The sequence below is a fragment of the Pleurodeles waltl genome, chromosome 8 (assembly GCF_031143425.1).
Source record: "Pleurodeles waltl isolate 20211129_DDA chromosome 8, aPleWal1.hap1.20221129, whole genome shotgun sequence".
Lineage (NCBI taxonomy): Eukaryota > Metazoa > Chordata > Amphibia > Caudata > Salamandridae > Pleurodeles > Pleurodeles waltl.
In genome coordinates this window covers 471526846-471546690 of record NC_090447.1, presented here as the reverse complement: position 1 = coordinate 471546690, position 19845 = coordinate 471526846, and the positions used below count along the sequence as shown (strand labels likewise).

Genomic DNA, 19845 nt, shown 5'->3' with positions numbered 1-19845 from the left:
TCCTTTAGGCAGCCAGGCAGTTCTTCTTGGCAGGATGCAGGTTCTGGTTCAGGTTTATTCTCCAGCAAGTGTCTCTTGAGGTAGGGCAGAGGCCCTGTTTTATACCCAAATGTGCCTTTGAAGTGGGGGAGACTTCAAAGAGTGGCTAAGAAGTGCACCAGGTCCCCTTTCAGTTCAATCCTCTCTCCCAGGGTCCGAGTAGGGGGTGTGACAGTCCTTTGTGTGAAAGCAGGCCCTCCACCCTCCCAGCCCAGGAAGACCCATTCAAAATGCAGATGTATGCAGGTGAGGCTGAGTACCCTGTGTTTGGGGTGTGTCTGAGTGAATGCACAAGGAGCTGTCAACTAAGCCCAGACAGACGTGGATTGCAAGGCACAGAAAGATTTAAGTGCAAAGAAATGCTCACTTTCTAAAAGTGGCATTTCTAGAATAGTAATATTAAATCCAACTTCACCAGTCAGCAGGATTTTATATTACCATTATGGCCATACTAAATATGACCTTCCTACTCCTTTCAGATCAGCAGCTACCACTTCAATACTGTATGAGGGCAGCCCCAATGTTAGCCTATGAATGGAGCAGGCCTCTCAGTAGTGCAAAAACGAATTTAGGAGTTTTACACTACCAGGACATGTAAACTACACAGGTACATGTCCTGCCTTTCACCCACACAGCACCCTGCTCTAGGGGTTACCTAGGACACACATTAGAGGTGACTTATATGTGGAGAAAGGGGAGGTTTAGGCTTGGCAAGTACTTTTAAATGCCAAGTCGAGGTGACAGTGAAACTGCACACACAGGCCTTGCAGTGGCAGGCCTGAGACAAGGAAAAGGGGCTACTTAATGGTTGGCACAACCAGTGCTGCAGGCCCACTAGTAGCCTTTAATCTACAGGCCCTAGGCACATAGAGTGCACATTACTAGGGACTTATAAGTAAATTAAATAGTCCAATCAGGTATGATTCAAGGTTACCATGTTTTAAGGGAGAGACCATATGCATTTTAGCACTAGTTAGCAGGGGTAAAGGGCGCAGAGTCTAAAAGCCAGCAAAAACAGTGTCCAAAAAGTGGAGGGAGGCAGGCAAAAAGTTAGGGGTGACCACCCTAAGGCTGTCAGGTCTAACAATGAGCATGTAGTTGAAATGTTCGAGGTATTAAAGTCAGAGCTTTTGGAGGGGGTTTCTCCTGTTGAATGGAGTATTTGACAATATTTGAGCTGAGAATCTATATATGTGTGAGATAGGCAGTCACTGAATTACTAGTAGCATTGTTTCATCCTGGTTATGGTTTTTCTAGTTTTTAGGAGTTCTAATGACTTACTACTGAACTTGACACAGAAGTGGATTTCATGAGGTGTTAGTGAAAGAAATATTTGAATGGAGGTGGTGAGCTGCTGTGCAAATCTCACAACTTTTACTGATTTCATAAATTAAGACTTTGTTCTGGGACTCAAAAGTTGCTCATGATTGTCTCTTTTAGGATTATCTATGTGATCAGATGCATGTTATTTCAGAATTTGGAAAACCTAAGCCAAGCTACTTGAGATTTGAGAGATGGGTTAGAACAGAAACTATCGGTAGGTGTTAGTTTTTGGAAGTTTCTTCATGGAAGAGACATTGGAGATTTCCTGATATGGAAGAGATCTTGTGCACTAGTCTTCAAGCTTCAGTTTTCGCAATTTGAAGATTGAAATCAAACATCAGAGAGAGTTAGGAGCCTTACTTTTTGTCGGTTTCTGGCCAAGAACAGCATGAAATGTATTGAAAAGGCTTGAACGAGGCAAGCATATCTCTTTAGGAAAGGAGGTCTATAAATGAGCCAAATGGATGCACACTGCATTTAATGGTTGTAAGGCAAAGGCCACTGACTTAAAAATAAAGGTGGGGAGAGGCAGACAAGTGGGTGGGAGAAGATTGCAATCTGTCCCGGAATATTTGACTGGTGAAATATAAGTGACTTGGCTACCCTAAGTATTACAACAACAAATTGTAATGACAGATCAAATTCTGGGTCCTAGATAGATTGGCTTGAGGCTACTTGATTTTTTGCTTGATTTCTGTGATCCTTTCTTATAAATATAAAAATGCCCAATCATTAAACTAGAGCCAGTCACTGCCAATTATTATTATTTTAACTTGTTTGTGAGAAATAATGGTAATTAGAGCTGTGATTAGAGCATTACTTGACCATAGACATAGGTTTGATATTCCTAGCTAAAGAGAACCGACCCTCAACCTACAGCACAAAATAAAATGTACTTGCACAAGCACTTCCCCCGCCGTAAGTGACCAACATAGAGGCTCTACATGGTTCACAAAAGAACCTGTCATACGCTTGAGATGTGCAGGGTGCTCATTCTAAGCTTGTGATATGGCTGTATAGGTCACGGATCCCTTGGCTCATAGTGGCTATCTAGTTGATGGGGGAGGACTAATATCAGAAAGAAAGTGCGCTGTTTGTCCTTGGTCCATAGGTAATTAAATATTGCATGTTCACTGTGGGAGGACAGGCCTCTAGGTGAAAATCTTCTCACCCTCCCTTCAGGAGTAACTGGTTGTTATATGTGCACCCAACACTTAATATGTGTATTTATAAAGCGCATGTTCAGCCAAAAAGGTAGTTTTGTGCTAAATAACAGAAATGTTACGAACCTCAGAAGAATGAACAGCTGATTAAACCTGCTGGGATTTGAACCTGTAAGCACAAGTTCAAACAGATGTCTGTAGTGCTTGCATTAAACTTCTGGGCAACCAGATCCGGATCGCTGGAGAAATTATTGGGTCTCAAAACTGAAGTGTGTTGTAGGGCGGGCCTGCTTATTTTACAGCCTCTCTCTCCCTTCAGCATGACGTGAAGGCAGTGCAACAGAGGGGCCCTTCTTTAATTAAGGCCCATGTTATTCAAAGGATTTTTTTCCATTTTTATTCATAGTTAAAAAGTTGACAGTAGTCAACGTATAGCTAAACTGATGAATTAGCAGAGCACGTTACCAGGCACATGGTCTATGCTGACAGTTGTATATCAAAGCATTGAGGGAAATATGGCAACCTACACTTTTATTGACTCTGAAATATTGATTACCCATGTATGATCAAGGTAAGCATGCAAAGTGAATTCCAAAATTTCTATTCATAACTCCACATTGATTTACCTTACTGGTATATTTGTAACCAGTATAAAAGCAGGTCTATATAAAAATACTGGCTATTTTGTTAGAAAATATTGAGTCAGAACATGCAAAGAAGAATGAACGCTCGATAGCTGGAAATCCCTTTCCTAATTATGCATGCATAAACAAATGTCTTTTACACACAAACTGAGCATCCCCAAACTGAGCACAATTTGCACTTGCAGCACATGCACGTCCACACACAATTTTAATTTCACCTTTTGTGAATAGGGCTTGTGCAACTGTCACTTCTACTTGACTTGCTCAAGCACTTTCCACCCACTTCTCAAAACACGTTTGTACATGTTCGGAATAATTTGTGCACCTTCTATTACTACCTTTGTAAATACGGATTCTGCAACTTTAATTTCTGTTTTGAGTTGTGCATGGACCAGGCACGCCCACATCAAACCCAGGGGCATATTTAAGAGCCCCTAGTGCCACCTTAGCGCTGCCATAGCATCATTTTTTGGATGCTAAGGTGGCGCTAAAGTGGCTTTTCTGCAGTGCCATATTTACAGTGATGCAATGCATGCATTGCGCCACTTTGTAACCCCTTGCTCCACATTATGCCTGCGCCAGGCATTATGTATGCAAGGGGGGCCATTCTGGCACTACGAGGCCTTAAAAAATGGTGCAGTGAAATTTAAAAGATTTCACTGCACCACTTTTGGTGTCATTTGTAACGGCTGCTCAGAGTAGGAGTTAAAATAACGCTTCCATAGTAACCTAAGGGGCCTCCTTGCACTTTGCTGCATTAACGTCAACATTTTTGATGTTAGTGTAGCAAAGCGTCACAATAGCATCAAAAATGTTGATGTAATTGTGCTAATAACAGCAATGGTGCACCATATTATAAATACAGCACAATCATGGTGTTGTTCGGTGTTGGTGGGGAGGTGCCAGAAGAGTGGTTCATCATAGCTAATGCTCCACTTGTTCTTAAAAATAGGCCCAAGTGTTTGTGAATCAGGACCCTATTCTCACCCCAATACAGAATGCATTTTAGTCTAAAACTTGAAAGAAAAAAAAACATGCAGGCTGCCACTCATATAAAGAATAGTGTAATTTTGGAAGACCAACACAGCCCCATGCCAGCACAATGTTTAAACGTATGAGCAATACTCAAATTTAAGCACAATCAAGAATTCAATAATAGCAACTGTAACTTATCCTCGTCTAATATTAAGAATAGAATGCCATGTCCTTTAAATAAAACATATAGTATGTTCCTTCCTCTCCAAAAACTTTATATACAACTCAACAATTGTGATTGTAGGCCAGCGCACACTGGGAGCTATGTTATTTAAATAGTTGTATTACTATATCATTTATTTAGGCATATGCCTGCCAAATATAATAAAAAATATCCAACGCATAAGATAAATTGCAAGAAATTATTAAAACCAACAATAAAACAGTAGAACTAAATTTCAGAAAAATGTTGCATACTCGTCTTTAGTGTTATTAAAAACACCAAAGAACTATTGCTACACACATTAATCTCATTTCCGCTATTAATGTTTTGTCATGATGGCAAGACAATTTACCATATTTGATGAAAAAGGGTTTATAAAAATAATGATGACAATACATACAGAGAATAAAAAACAGACATGTAAAATGTGGGCATAGGTACATATTAAGTTAAGGAGACACCAGCATATTCCACCATATAGTTTAGCTGCAGTTGAAGGGATCTAGTACAGGGGATTATATATCTATTCTGAATTTAAAAATGTCTTGAGGCTTACTCATATTAATCCAACTTTAGAAATACTGAAATAGGGAATCTGAGTCTGAGGTGCACAAAGTGAGGGTATAGATTACTTCAGTTTAAAGTAGGTTTTATCCTTTTTATATCAGCTGTCTAGTGCAATCTGAAATATTACAGTTTTAGAAGACCCCAAGGGAATTCCATTATCACTGTTGAATTTATATTATGAGGCCATCTAAGGATATTTTAACTAGCATAGCAGATTGGTCTTGATAAAAAAAGACCACCACGAACTAGAGTAGAATGTCAGGTCCAACTCAAGCACACTTGATGAACCAACATACCACTAAAATGGCCTACATTTTAACCAAAGAATATAAATCTTGTTTTTCTGATATTTATTATAGAGATGTTTTTGGTGCAGTAATAATAAAGAGACACGTGTTTTCTCTGCTGGCCTATTAGGGTTGTGCCCAAAACTACTAGATCATTGTGTATAAAAGGAAGAAGACAAGTGCCCCAACAATCTTCAGAGAAAATTGATGTACCTCCTAAAGTCGGTGGAAGATCAGTTCAGTAAGAGCAAATATGGTTGAAGCCCAGACACAACCCTGTCTGAGACTGCTTTTCACTGGGATTCTTTGAGTTGGGGAGCCATTTGAATCAACTTTACACTGTGCCTCATTTCAGGAATCTCTGGATTATGAATTGATAAAAGAGCTAGAGAGATATTAATACCTTCCATATTTAGCCATAAAGTTTCCCTGCCACCAAATCAAACGTAGACCATAGATCAATGAAACAATAAAGATTACTAATTTGTTCTATTAAAGTGCAGGCGAGCACTCATAAGGCTATACAGTGGTCAATTGTTAAGTGGCCTTCTCTCAAAAGGAATCAAGTGTTAATCACTGACTTCTTCCATGATTCTAGTTAGATTTTTGATCTTCTAATCCTATGAGAAAGAAAGATATGGTGGGGGAGAAATCCTCTAATCTAGATTAAATTGTACGGTCACAGTAGAAAGATTGTCAGGCCCATAGCCCTTGTTAAACTTATTCAACAGTAAATTTTATTGTATTCAATGAAAACAGATTAATCAGGCACATTAGTATGATGTGAGGGTTGGATACCTATGTGTCAATATATTCCATCTTCCTTAAATATACCCAAGTCTCTTCTGAGATTACATTTTATAAATAGGGTTTGATACTGGAAGAACATTGCCTCATCAGAGTTTTTTGGGATCCTGCAAGAAAATTGCATCAGCATTTTGATTTCAACATTTATTATAATAAGGACACATTTGTGGTTAAGAAAAATATTTAGTATAGTATATAGCAAATATTGCTGAGGGAAATATCTCTGTGCATTGCCATTATTTCACCTCCTAATTTCTGAATTGATAGGTCTTTTCCTAAGTGTACATTTTTCTAATTGGCAAGTGTTTTGCTTGAGGAAGTGGGTTTGAAAGAATGTGCTTCATGCAATTTGGGAGCCCCTTGCAAGGACACATAGGCCCTCATTCTGACCTTGGCGGGCGGCGGAGGCCGCCCGCCAAAGTCCCGCCGTCAGGTTACCGTTCCGCGGTCGAAAGACCGCGGCGGTAATTCTGACTTTCCCGCTGGGCTGGCGGGCGGTCGCCTTCAGACCGCCAGCCAGCCCAGCGGGAAAGAGGCTTCCACGATGAAGCCGGCTCGGAATCGAGCCGGCGGAGTGGAAGCTGTGCGACGGGTGCAGTTGCACCCGTCGCGTATTTCACTGTCTGCGCAGCAGACAGTGAAATACATGTAGGGGCCCTCTTACGGGGGCCCCTGCAATGCCCATGCCAGTGGCATGGGCACTGCAGGGGCCCCCAGGGGCCCCGCGACCCCCCCCTACCGCCATCCGGATCTCGGCGGTCCGACCGCCGGGATCTGGATGGCGGTAGGGGGGGGTCGGAATCCCCGCGGCGGTGCAGCAAGCTGCGCCGCCGCGGAGGATTCAATGGGGCCGCGGTACACTGGCGGGACCCCGCCAGTGGTGCCGGTCCGACCGCGGCTTTACCGCCGCGGTCGGAATCCCCATTGGAGCACCGCCGGCCTGTCGGCGGTGCTCCCGCGGTCCTCCGCCCTGGCGGTCAAAGACCGCCAGGGTCAGAATGACCACCATAATCAGTAAACAACTGTTGGAATTGGCCTTCTGTAGCATCATCTGCAAACCTTTTCCTTTCACTCCTCCTATTTTTGCTGAATTCATTTTAGAAGGCCTGAGGAGTCTACACACTTTAACACTGCTAACCATTGCTTAAGTGCTTGTGCTTTCTCCTCTAAACCTGGTAAAATAGGCTTACACCCAATTGGCATATTTATTTACTCTTAAATTCGTTTTTCATTACAGGAAGGCCTACCACCCCCATAGGATAACATTCAAGTTAAATTATTACATTTAATAAGCTGTAATATCCAATTGAGACAAGATAGGCAGGTTACCTTTGTACCAAAGGATTGTAAGGAAAAGTCCTCTTCAATGGTAAAGCTGGAATTTTAAACATAATTCTGAAATTACTACTGTTAGCAAGCTGGCATTGTCTTGTCCTAACCATATGGTCCCTTCAGCCTGATCCAGGGCACATAACTGGCAGGTGGTGTTTCTGTATTGCTCATAGACTGTGAGACAAAGGCAAGAAAGGTGTTGGCAGGATGGGCTACTCTGAGTTGATAAGGTGGAGAAGCTGCCCCTTACCACACTTCCACATCATAAAGGCTCTGCTGAGCACTCTAACAAAGGGCTTGTCATTAGGCTATTGTGACCCTAGACAAGTTGGAGTCAGGATAGGGGGAAGGGAATGCCAGACACCTCAGAGGGCTGGAAACCTCTAGGCTTATCCAACTTCAAAGTTGGCAGTCAGTATAAATATTGTACCCCAGACCCCAACATTTTAGTACACTTCTGGACCTGTGGATACTCTGCCAGGAAGAAGGTCTGCTGTGTTGCTGAAATGACTATCACTCTGCTGAACTGCTACTCTGAAGGACTGCTGCCCTGCTGTGACTTGCTGCCTGCTGTCCTCTTGCCTGGGTGAGAAGGACTAGACCATCATTTGTTGAACCCAGGATTCCAGGGTGACTCCAGGGGCTAGTTGACTGACCTCCTGACTTGAGCCTCACAGACAGAATCTCTGGCAACATCAACCCCAGCACTTGGATACAGCCATCTGTGAGTCTAACCTGCCAAGTGGTGCCACCCAAAGCCTGGACCCTTGGAAGTGAGCATAAGGTGCTCTGCCAGCCACTGTGGACCCAGCAGAACTGATGCTTCTCTTTTGTGTTGAGCAGAACCAATGCATTGCTGCTGCTGTGTAGATCGAACCCATCACAAGACCCAGATCGGCACCACAGCCTCTTTAGAACAGCTTCTGCGTGACGTATCCTCGATGCAGGCCATCGCATCCCTCATACTTTTTTGTGTGATGTTTTTCACTTTACTACTTTTTGAAGTGTTGCACAAATTCTTTACACATTGTCTCTAAGGTAAGCTTCTCTGCCCTGTGCCAAGCTACCACAGGGTTGAGGACAGGTTAATTTAGGGATGGCTTGTGCCTCACCCTGAAAAGGATTGTGGTTGCTGCTTGATCAGGACTCCAGTCAACCAGAAACCCAATTTCTTACAACACACCAAATTAATGGTATCAATACCAATTTGGTATCTAGAAGGTGTGTGCTGTGGGTGCCCCTTCCAAATACCAATAAGTATCTACTGTATCAATGTTTTGAAACTGAAAACTGTTTGCAGAATATTCATAATTCACTGACACCTCAATGGGGGTGATAATGCGTTTGCAAAAGTGAAAGGGTTGCCTTGGGACCTCTTCGCCTTTGTGAATGTAAAAAAAAGTTTGTTGAAGAGTAGGAAGTGGTCTAATTGAAAGGCATTCAGGTGGTCTGCTAGACCCATGTCTGTGATGGCCTCCAGTCTTAGTATGTTGCAATTTTCAACCTACCTCATTATTGTACACTATAATTTGAATTTCTTAGAAACAACCTTTTAGTATATAGGTAAAGTTCTTAAAAATATTTGCACATCAGTTATAATGTGAAATTGTGTCTCCATTCATAGACATAAAAGACATGGACGAGAAATGAATATTAAATAGGTGGAACTGCTCTAATTTTGTCCTCTTCTTTCTCGGGTTGGAACATAGTGGAAATTAAAATATCAAAGGGACGGTTATCAGGGGGATGTCGTTGGTTGTGGAGAACCCCACAGTTAGAGGCCAGTGTTGCTCCATTTTTGTTTCAGTACTCTAAATTCACAGAAGGCAGGGAAGTTTCAAACAATGGTGAAAACGAAGTCAATGGGCTTGGATGCTGGCCAAAGAAGAATGGTGTAGCAGCATGGGAATGTGCCTATAATCTGCTATTTATGCAGAATATGAAAAAGGAATCAACAAAAAATTAGACTATTGCAATATGTTACATAGACATAAATTTGCATAGGAATTTTGATAAGTTAACAATAATTCTTCATTTTGGGAATCAAAAACTGTGCAATTTTATAACAATAGATGGCTGAGGCAAAACAAAAAGGAACCACACTTACCACTGTCTCTTATTATATTTATACACAAAAATTGAAATTTGAACAGCTGTACAAGTGTGAGGAAGCAGCCACCACAGGCACTCTCGTCAAGAATAAACTTGATTTCTAAATCCAATGCTACTCAGCATAGTAAATATTTAGTCCCTTTAATCACACTATGCATTTGGTTCATGACTATATAAAAAAAATCTTAACATGTGTAAATGCCTCAATTTCCTGTTATCTCACAACATATCCGGGGGGCAGTGTCTGTGTCCTAATTTCATACTGCCACTCCCAGTCGTATATCTTGTCCACACTTTTTATTTTCAGGTGTGCAATTGCACAATGTGCACACTATTCTCAGAGAAAAACAAAATGTATGTTAAAGAATGTTGCTTTATGCCTTGTCACAGGCAGGCCTGTACTTGGAAAACAAAGCAACCCTGGCAAACCTTTTCAATCCAGTCCCCACAGGGTGCATAGTGAGGGGATCTGACCACTACACTGTGGCTTTGGGAGTGGGGGGGTTTCCTTCCACAAGAACATTTTGGAAAAAATGGCAAAAAATGTGCATTCTACAACACATTTTTCATTATGTATTCAATGGCATTTGTTTTTAAAGCAAAGTAAATGGTCAACTTACAGTGCACCAGGATATGGCAATTTATTTATTGGGGCTCTTCAATGATTACTTCATCAACAGCCTCTAACAATGCATCTCATCTGTCTATAGTCCCTCTCTCACATGAATTTCAGTTGTTTTGTAGCACCTGTCTTACTAGTGTAGGATTTTGGAGCACTTTACATCACACACACATAGATACAATGAATCATACGTGTGTAAATCAGTGTACAGAAACTGTTACATAAAACAAAGGGGACTACAAGATGTCAGATTAACACGTCATCCATACAGGTAGGTATTTTTTAAGAGTGCTTGGTCTTGGGAAGCATAAACTCAGGATTCAGAGCATAAAACAATGGCTTGGGTTGACTTTACTAATAACAATTTATTTCTATCCAAACAATCCTTTTTAGCAAAATTGGTATAATCAAACACTGGGAAAAAACATAACTTTCTAACTTGTAATATGCAGTTTACATGCAGCTCTTCGGTGGCAGTTCATAGCTCACTGTACTAAATTATGATTGTAACTTATGCACTGCACAGTAACAAAAGGATATCTCTGACAAAAGCAACATCTCATTGAGCTATGTACATAAAATATTGTTCTGTGATCTGCATAGTAAACATTATTTGCAGCAGGCATATTAACGCTCTGCGCTACCTTAGATTAGTCAAAGCTGCCACTAGACAAAACTCCATTGCTCTCTAGCAGGTACTTTAATCACCAGGGTTATCTTGGCACTTTCGTTGTTACCTGAAAACTGTTGGATACACAAGGAACTCTGCTGTGCTTTTAAAACTGCTGCACTGCCACAAAACCAGCCCCCCAGTAACAAAAGCGGCCCTCACCCTTCCAGCCTCATGGGGAAATGCCCAGTGCCTGGTATGGCCAGTCTGTTCTTGGCCACAGAACCACAAATTAAATGAAAGTTTACTCGTATGTACCAAATAAATAAATTAATGTGTGTGTGTGTGTGTGTGTGTGTGTCTGTGTGTGTGTGTTTGTGTGCCTGCGTGCGTGCGCATCTTCAAATTCTTAAAGTACTCGACAGCCCAATCTAAAGGGAAGACTTTTAACGCGCATACTTAAATATAACAACTATTTGCATTCTACATATAAATAAAGCTATGCGCTTATATGGGAATTGTCCATTTCTTCTACGGTGTATTCTCCCTTTTCCTCTACCGTTTAACATTGCCTTTGTTGCCTACATTTATTTAGGTGTATACTGTTGACAACATTCACATAACAATAATACATTCAAGCAAAAGACTCTGCAGGCTTTACATTAAAGGCCAGTGTACTTACGCCATGATGCCCGAGAGATGGAACATTTCTGCTGTCAGGTAGGACAGGTAACTGTACAAAAATACAAAGAGCGGCTCAATCACGCGGATGTTGCGGGTGAAGCGAGTCGTGAAAGCAGCCACGAATCCCAGGACGATTCCAATCAAAACCCCTCCAACTCCCACCAGGAAAAAGTTAAAAACTCCAGAAACAATATCAATGTTTTCAATAGTGCTCATCTGGCAAAATGACTTGAATAAATTGTACAGCACCTATGGAAAGAAAACAGAAAACAAATAGAATTATGTTATGCCCGACTAGGAAAGAAAGAGTGGAGAGTTAATAGATTCTACAGACTGTTTTGTGTTACAAATGCCTCTCTGAAGCAGCTGGCTGGCTTCCAAGAGCCTACTTAATGAAAACCACTAGAGTCTATTCCGTGCACTTCCCAGCATCCTTTGCAGGTGGATAACTGCCACCAGAGACGTAGGAAAGAACATTCTTAGAAGTTGATTCTTCCACAGTAAGGGAAGCAATACTGTTGCAAGGAGTTTTCTCTGCGAGGAAAATGTTTGAGCATCTAATGCCCTTATTAACAGTTTGACGGATGCCAATTAGGGGAGAGGGAATCTCCGATTTCAGCTCATATTCCTCAATGACGAGTTTTGTCACTGGAATGGGGGGAGGGAGGGGGAAAACCTAGTTGGATCATTGGATACCACGTCCTTTTCCTCTGATTTTTCCCAGGTCCCAAAAACAAATATGCAGACTTTTCTATCTCTCTGCTGTACAGCAGGGGTAGGTGGGGCCGGGCTACACCCCTGCCCACAGCTCCTTCCCCTGTACCTGCAGCACTTTCACCAGGTGACTGGGGCGTAACGCAAAATTATGGGGCAGAATGACATGAGGTGAACCCTAGTCTCCCATATAGCACAGATATTCACTGGCCTTGGGCTGAATCCCCACCATCATTGTTAATTTGGAGGGCCCTTGCCAGGCTGGGGGTCGAAATGGATCATGAATGTGTATAAAATATAATCTAGGAGGGCAAAAAAGATAAGAAGAGGAATGTTGAGATTTTAACTTTGCAAATGAAATTTCCTTACGCGGAATTTCACCCCTGTGTGGAATTTCCATTGCAGCACATCTAGTGGTAGGAGTGAGCTTGTTGGTGTTCCTAGGTGGATTCATTAGATTCGTGAAAATTCATAAATACCCTCTGTTGATATTCACCAATAATTTGCAGTCAATTTCCCACCCTGAAGATGCTCATAAATGTACGTCTAATGATACTATTACATGTACTTCGTGAGGAAGGAATGACTTTTCGGGTTTGATTGTGGATGAAACAAGTATTCAATTGCAAAAACACTTTTGAGCCAAAGTTCTACATGGGTCGGTGTACACAGTACACCTGTTTCATTTCCGGATGTAGAAACTCCTACGCATCTGAGCACCTCTGGTAGTATTAATGGAATTGTTTGTGAATTCATAAAAAAGTCAGATGTTTGACCCAAACGTATATAAAGCATATAGAACAATATTGAAACGTTTAAATCCCTCCAGCATAAATGCTAACTATCTTCGTCACCAACATTCATTTGCAGGTTTGTAGCTCTGTCATTGCTGGAGCTGGCAGCAGGTCTGCCTACTCTATGACTCATAATCAGGACCAAAGTCCGGCGACGTGGCGCCCACTGCCTCCCGTATAGCCATTGTAAAATGATATAAAAACTACGGAATATGTCTCCACTGAGAACATGTATTTTTCAAACATTTACGGAAACCTGATAATCTGTATAGTTAATCAAAGTCTCTCAAAGACGTACTGTCTAATGATCTGTTAGTACATTGCCTTTGTTGCCTATATTTTTTTAGGTGTATACTGTTGACAACATTCACATAACAATAATAAATTCAAGCAAAACACTCTGCAGGCTTTAAATTAAAGGCCATTGTACTTACGCCATGATGCCCAAGAGATGGAACATTTCTACTGTCAGGTATGACAGGTAACTGTACAAAAATACAAAGGGCGGCTCAATCACGCGGATGTTGCGGGTGAAGCGTGACGTGAAAGCAGCCACGAATCCCAGGACGATTCCAATCAAAACCCCTCCAAGGGTTGGAGGGGGGACGGAGGTACTAGGGACACTGGCTGCCATCAAAGAGGAGGCCAGAGCCTGAAATGATCTGTGGAGGCCAGACAAGGCACCATGAACACCTTCCAGGTAGGCATTGGTTTGCTGCATCTGGGATGCCAGCTCCTGGATGGCATTCACAATGGTTGTCTGTCCCACAGAGATGTTTCTCAGAAGGTCAATAGCCTCCTCATTGAGGGCAGCAGGGCTGACTGGAGCAGGGTCTGAGGTGCTTGCGGAGAAGGAGACGCCCACCCTTCTGGGTGAGTGTGCACAGGCAACTCGGTAGGGAGCTACTGGGAGGGTGATGCTGGTAGGGGGGTGGCGGACAAATTTTTATTGATGGCCCATGAGAGAGCAGTTTACTGCTGCTCGTTGTTTTCAGCTGAAAACAAAGCCATGTTAGCAGCATAATGGTTCTTTTGTCAAGAGCCCGGTGCCCCCCCTGGGATCCTACCCCCCAGTTTGAAGACCCCTGACCTAGACATATACAAAGTGATTATTTGAGCCTTAAATTCAACCTCAATAAACACACAATGACCACACTATGAAACACACACTACCCACAACAAAATCCACAACATATTGCATTGTGATTGCTGCTTACTCAAACACTGAGAAAGAGGTGTGTGTGTCTTTTTTAAGGATAGAAAAGTGGTATATCAATGCAACAGTATCATACAGGCAAAATAAAGACTCCCGCAACCACATTGGCGTCACAGTGATCCTTCCCAAATCTGCCTGTGCCTTGTATTCATTAAATCCCTTTCGTTATTATTTGACCTGGCATCCTTGGTGTGGTTTCATCCTGAATTTTTGCCTTCTGCATCTGACCTCCTGTTTTGCTGACTTCATTTTTTCTGGCTTCATATTTGCTCACTTTAGGACTCAGGGCACTTTATCACTGCTGTCCAGTGCTAAAGGGCATGCACTATTTCCCTAAAACATGAAAACATTGGCCTAGCCACAACTGGCATATTTAATTTACTCACAAGTCCGTAGTAAAGTGCACTAACTGTGCTCAGGGCCTGTAAATCAAAAACTACTACTGAGCTTACATCACTAATTTGCCACCCACTGCTGTAGCCCTTCAAACATGGCCCAGGTCTGCCACTGCAAAGCCTGTGTGCAGCTTTAAACTGTCATCGACCTGGCAAGTTAATCCTCTTGCCAGGCCCAAACCTTCCTTCTAATATATGTATGTCACTCCTAAGGTAGACCCTAGACAGCCCCAAGAAGAGGGTGCAGTGTATTTAAAACGTCAGATATGTACTTTTTAGTTTTACATGTCCAGGTAGTGACAAACTCCTAAATTCGTTTTTTATTACTGCAAGGTACTGCAAGGCTTATACCTCCCATAGCTCAGCATTATCAAAACCATCTTTCACAATAAAATGTAGAGGCTTTCTACAGTGTGGGTAGATCCAGTGCACTCATTCATACCTGGGACTAGACCAGTGGTTCACTTGCCGGTCAGTGAAACGTGTAGGAAAGGCAAGTATGCCGGGTGCTATTACCGACCAGATTAAAAGACCTGTGCATTAAAAAATGTACTAGCATACAGCTCAAACTTCACAACTCATGTTGCAGCTATTTTGGAAGGAGGAAAAACTACCATGCCGTCATTGCATACATGCTATCGCACCATCACTAAAAATATATAACACCCACCAACAGATAATAAAAAATCCAAAAGAAAGATTCATATATATATATATATATATATATATATATATATATATATATGTGTGTATATACATATATATGTATATGTGTGTGTGTGTGTGTGTATATATATATATCAATCACTGTTAAACCAGAGCCAATCTTAAGGGCTCACATATTTCAAAAAATCAGATTGTTGTCAGCACATGTTGCGCATGCCTCTGTCAATGGCCATGTCAACAAGGAATTAATATACATATTTCCAAGTGATAGCTTGACAAAAAAATAAATAGTGCATGGCATCCTGGGCAGGATGGGAGGTAGGAGGTGGGTACCGCCTCACACTTACACCTGAATGGGCTGGGACCTGAGCCCTTATAAAGAACTACACAGCCCCCTTTAGTGTGTCTGAAGCAGGACAGAAAGTTGCTTCAACTTCAAAGGCACCACTGGGTATAAGAACTGGACTTCTGACCCCAGCAAATCAGTACACCTCTGGACCTTAGGGCATTCTGCCAGGAAGAAGGACTGCAGTGCTGCTGAAGGGACTGTAACTCTGCTGGACTCTGCTGGACTATGCTGGACTCCTGCTCTGTTGTGCCTGCCCTGCTGCTCTCCTTGCCTGGGAGTGAGAAGTAGTGGATCCTGCTTTTCAACATCCCTAGAACTCAAGTGACTCCAAGGGCTTGCTGGTTTGCCTCCTGTTCTGAAGTCTCAGGGACATCAAAGGCTTCCCTTCTGTCTACAACCAGCACCAGGACTTTGCTTGCTGCAAGTCGTGCACTACCAAGTGGTACCATCTAAGACCAGGGCCCTTAGAAGTGAGTACAAAGTGCTGCAACTGCCAGAACCTGTGCATCAACACATTTGCACTGATTGAAAACAACGCATCACCTACTGCGAGATTGGGTTTGACGCATCAACGCTGCTGCAGGGACTGGACCAGTGCATCGCACATGGAACCATCCCTTCGCCTCTAGAATACCACTTCAGAACTAATGCATTGCTGCCACTGCGTGGAGAAAATCGAAGCATCACCCCTCTAGCGTGGCTGACCATGGGCATCACATTTGTAACTGCCACACTCAGAACCAGCACATCGCACTTGAGCCCGACACAATGCCGCAGTTGGGTGAAAAAATCTACCGGAGCACTATAACTGTGTGGAGACTATCAACGCATCTCATGCTGTTTTAAGGATTGAGGCACTGTTGCTCAGCCGGCCCTACGTGGGTCCTGTAGTCGGCCTGCATTCCATCATGGGTGGTCTGAACTGTTAACTTTGTCCCAGTCCAGTGCGACCAGATGTCCCAAGAGGCACCTATTGCTTCTAACCACTGCTCGCATATTTATTCTTTAAAAATTCACATCTCAACTTCTATTTATTGGATTTTTGTCATTTTGTTCTAGGTTTGTTCATTAAAATACGATCTATCTTTCTAACTAGGTGTGATATCTTTTTGTGTAGTGTTGTCAATGTTGTACTGTACACATTGTCTCCTATGTTAAGCCTGACTGCTCTGTGTCAACCTACCAGAGGGTGAGCACAGGCTAACTTTAGTGTGTATTTGACTTACCCTGACTTGGATTGTGGTTCCTGCGGGGACAGAGCGCACACCTCTGCAACCAGAAACCCAATTTCTAAAAGTTCTACTCAAACCTTTCTTTTTTTGGAGACTGATTCAAATCAGCACATTTCACTTATTTATGATAAACTCCAACTTTTTTCTTTTCTTTTTTTTCTCATACCTTTCTATTAATGTCATGTGGTACAAACAATTGGTGCTTCCTATAAATAACAAAGAGTACATAACTGTGTTCATTTTGTTTCCTTTCATATTATCTCACTATTTTGACTTTATGCACTTTAAGATGGGAGGCAAATATCTTAGGTCAGATTCTATCAACTGTGCAGTTGCCAGTCAGTTTTTTGCGGGTGCTGGACAGTTTTGCACTCATGCAGGACAATTTTACATTTACACTTTTATAGAAGACTATTATTAAAAAAACACTTACTTTGAGGTGGAGTAAGAACAAGAAGGATATCCTGCCCCACACAGTGACATAACTATAACTATATACTACATAATATATATACAATGTATCCTAAGCCATTCATATGGCTTCTCAGTCTCAATTACAAGATGGCTGGTAAAGAAGCGGATATTTAGCATGAAGTATAGTCTATTCAAAATACTTAACTTTAAAAAATATTGTATCCACAATATCAACTCCCAATATTTTGTCAAGGTAAGTAGATGTGGAGTTAGAAATAGAAAATCTTTACTTCCCTGTTCCTACTTACCCTTATAATATTGTGGTAGCCATTGTATAAACAGCACAAACATGGTGAAACTCTTTAAAACATCAAAAGCAATCTTCAGATAAACTCATCATGGCAGGCAAAACAGTAGAAACAATCAAAAAAGTGGCCTGGACCATTGATTAATGCACAAAGTGTATGTTGCTAGTTATGAGTGCTGAAAAACGGTGCAAAGAAGAGAGACCTGATGTCTTTCGGATGCCCCCTGCCTTTCTGAAAGATGATAAAAAAAACACAAATCAAAGCTAGAGGTTTATATACTGAAAATGTATCTACATCTTTACAGGAACTTAATCCAATATAGAAATGATTTCGTTTATGTTCCAAGAACAAACCATACTGTTCAAAAATAGTATAGATGTGTGACAAAACAGTATCTGTATCTAATATACCAATGATCAGTTAAGTCCTCACTATATATGATGAAGCCTCAGAATATGATATTAGGGCTGCATAAAAACCCTGCAGAGATTCTCATAAGTATCAATAATGCCCCAGTTGGGTGTCTATATGCTGAAGTTACATACAACAAATGTTCACATAAAATGATAGCTCAAAAAGAAGCCTAGTCAAATAGCATAAAACAGAATTTACTTAAGACAGCCAATAAATTATATGTAATAAGAAAACGAACACGATGCGCAAAAACCCGTAATAACACAGAGCATAATGGCACATATAGCATTATTCCAAACATTGACGACATTATCAATTGAACTGAAATACATGTTATTCCTCTAATATGTTGAGTACATAAGAAGATTAAATCCACATGTTTTAATGTAATATGTGATTCTCTATTCTCTAATCTTTTCTTATCATCATGTAATGATACTTTTCTAGATAAAGTCATAAATAGTAAATGTTGGAAAAGTGGATTATTGGAAAGAGCAGGTAAGTACCTACACTTAGCAATAGGCCACAACTCCCCACTAGGTGCAGTCAAGGAGTCAGTAAATTGAATCTTGCTCAACCCTTGTTAGCTTGGCCCACAAGCAGTTAGCCTTAACTTGGGAGACAGGTGTGTAAAGCATTTAATATCAACAAAACAGTGAATAAGTAAAACACAACACACAATGAAAATCCAACACTAAATTATAAAACCAGGAAATATTCTTATCTTTAAAATGACAGCAAAATGACATAAATCCAATGTAGGGAACCAGAGTTTTGAATTTTTAAAAATTAAACAAAAAAAATGCCTTCCAGTGCCTAAAAACCAAAAGCGCCAACCACGGACATCTGGTTGCACCCGACCGGGACAAAGTCAAAATCTGAGGCTGACGGCGATGGAACCCTGCTCAGATACACTGAGCGGGATGCCTTGGTCAAAGATTTACCTTCATACTTACCCTCACTTACCTTCACAACTTTTCTGGAGCTTTTCTTCCTCAATGTCATGCGGTCCTCCTCAGCATGCTGATTTCAATGCAGCGTCATCGGATTGCCTTTCTGAGATCCCAGGTCAAATCATGGAAGTCTGGAGCTTTCAGCCGAATGAACCTGAAATTCAGGCCAGGTCGTGGCTGAAGGTAGCTGTCTTGACTCTCGACGTCAGGTTGGTCCACTTATGGTGCTTTTTTTCAAAGTTCAAAATGTTTTCAAAGTTGCTTCAAATGTCTGGATCTTCTTCCAGAAGTCCTTTTTGGGTCCTTGAAGTGTCCACAAACTTGATCCAATGTTCCAGAAGCTATGAGTTGCTCCTTGGAAGTTTGGGCTACAGTTCCCAGAATGCACCAGGTCAGAATCCACAAATAGCCACTGGATGCAGGTCAGCTGGACTCTTCTTGCAGGACTTGATGGAGGGGACTCTGGTCAGCTCCTTTGTACCTTTAGCTTACAGGAAGTCCACTCCTGGAGATGCAGAAGCAAGGCAAAGTCCTTTTATTGGTGAAGCCCAAAGTATGCAGCTGGTGCAGTCCTTGTGAGTGACGTTTACAGGGATAGACCAGGGGTCCAGCAGGGCAGGCTTCATCTCCATAACTTCTTCTAGCAGGGATCTGAGTTGTGGGGCAACTCTGCCATACTTATACTTGCTCCTGGGGTGGGAGCAGGGGAATGCTTCTGTCCAATGGGGTGCAGGCCACCACTTTCTGGGGTGACCACTTCCTGTGAAGTGTGGCAAACAGCAATCCCAGAAAGCAACATTCTCTAAAAATCCAAAATAGTAAAAAATCATCCTAGGAGGTTAGTTCTAACCAAGTCGACCCACTGGTGTGGCTAAGTCTCCATTAACACACCCCTTTCAGTCACTCCTAATCTAATCAGTGGGGCTCCTAGATATCTGGGGGAGCAGGGGATGGGGGTAGTCCAGTTTCTGACCCAGTTGGCTTGTCCTCCCTTGATGATCA

General features: G+C 41.9%; 1 protein-coding gene across 1 annotated transcript in view; it reads right to left on the bottom strand.

Moving 5' to 3' along the window:
* LOC138250056 (sodium/hydrogen exchanger 2-like) overlaps window positions 1-19845 on the bottom strand; it is a 720639-nt gene that overhangs the window by 560313 nt on the left and 140481 nt on the right. Inside the window, exon 3 of the mRNA XM_069204438.1 lies at window positions 11387-11637. Coding sequence (XP_069060539.1) covers window positions 11387-11637 — 251 coding nt within the window. The remainder of the gene's footprint in view (window positions 1-11386; window positions 11638-19845) is intronic.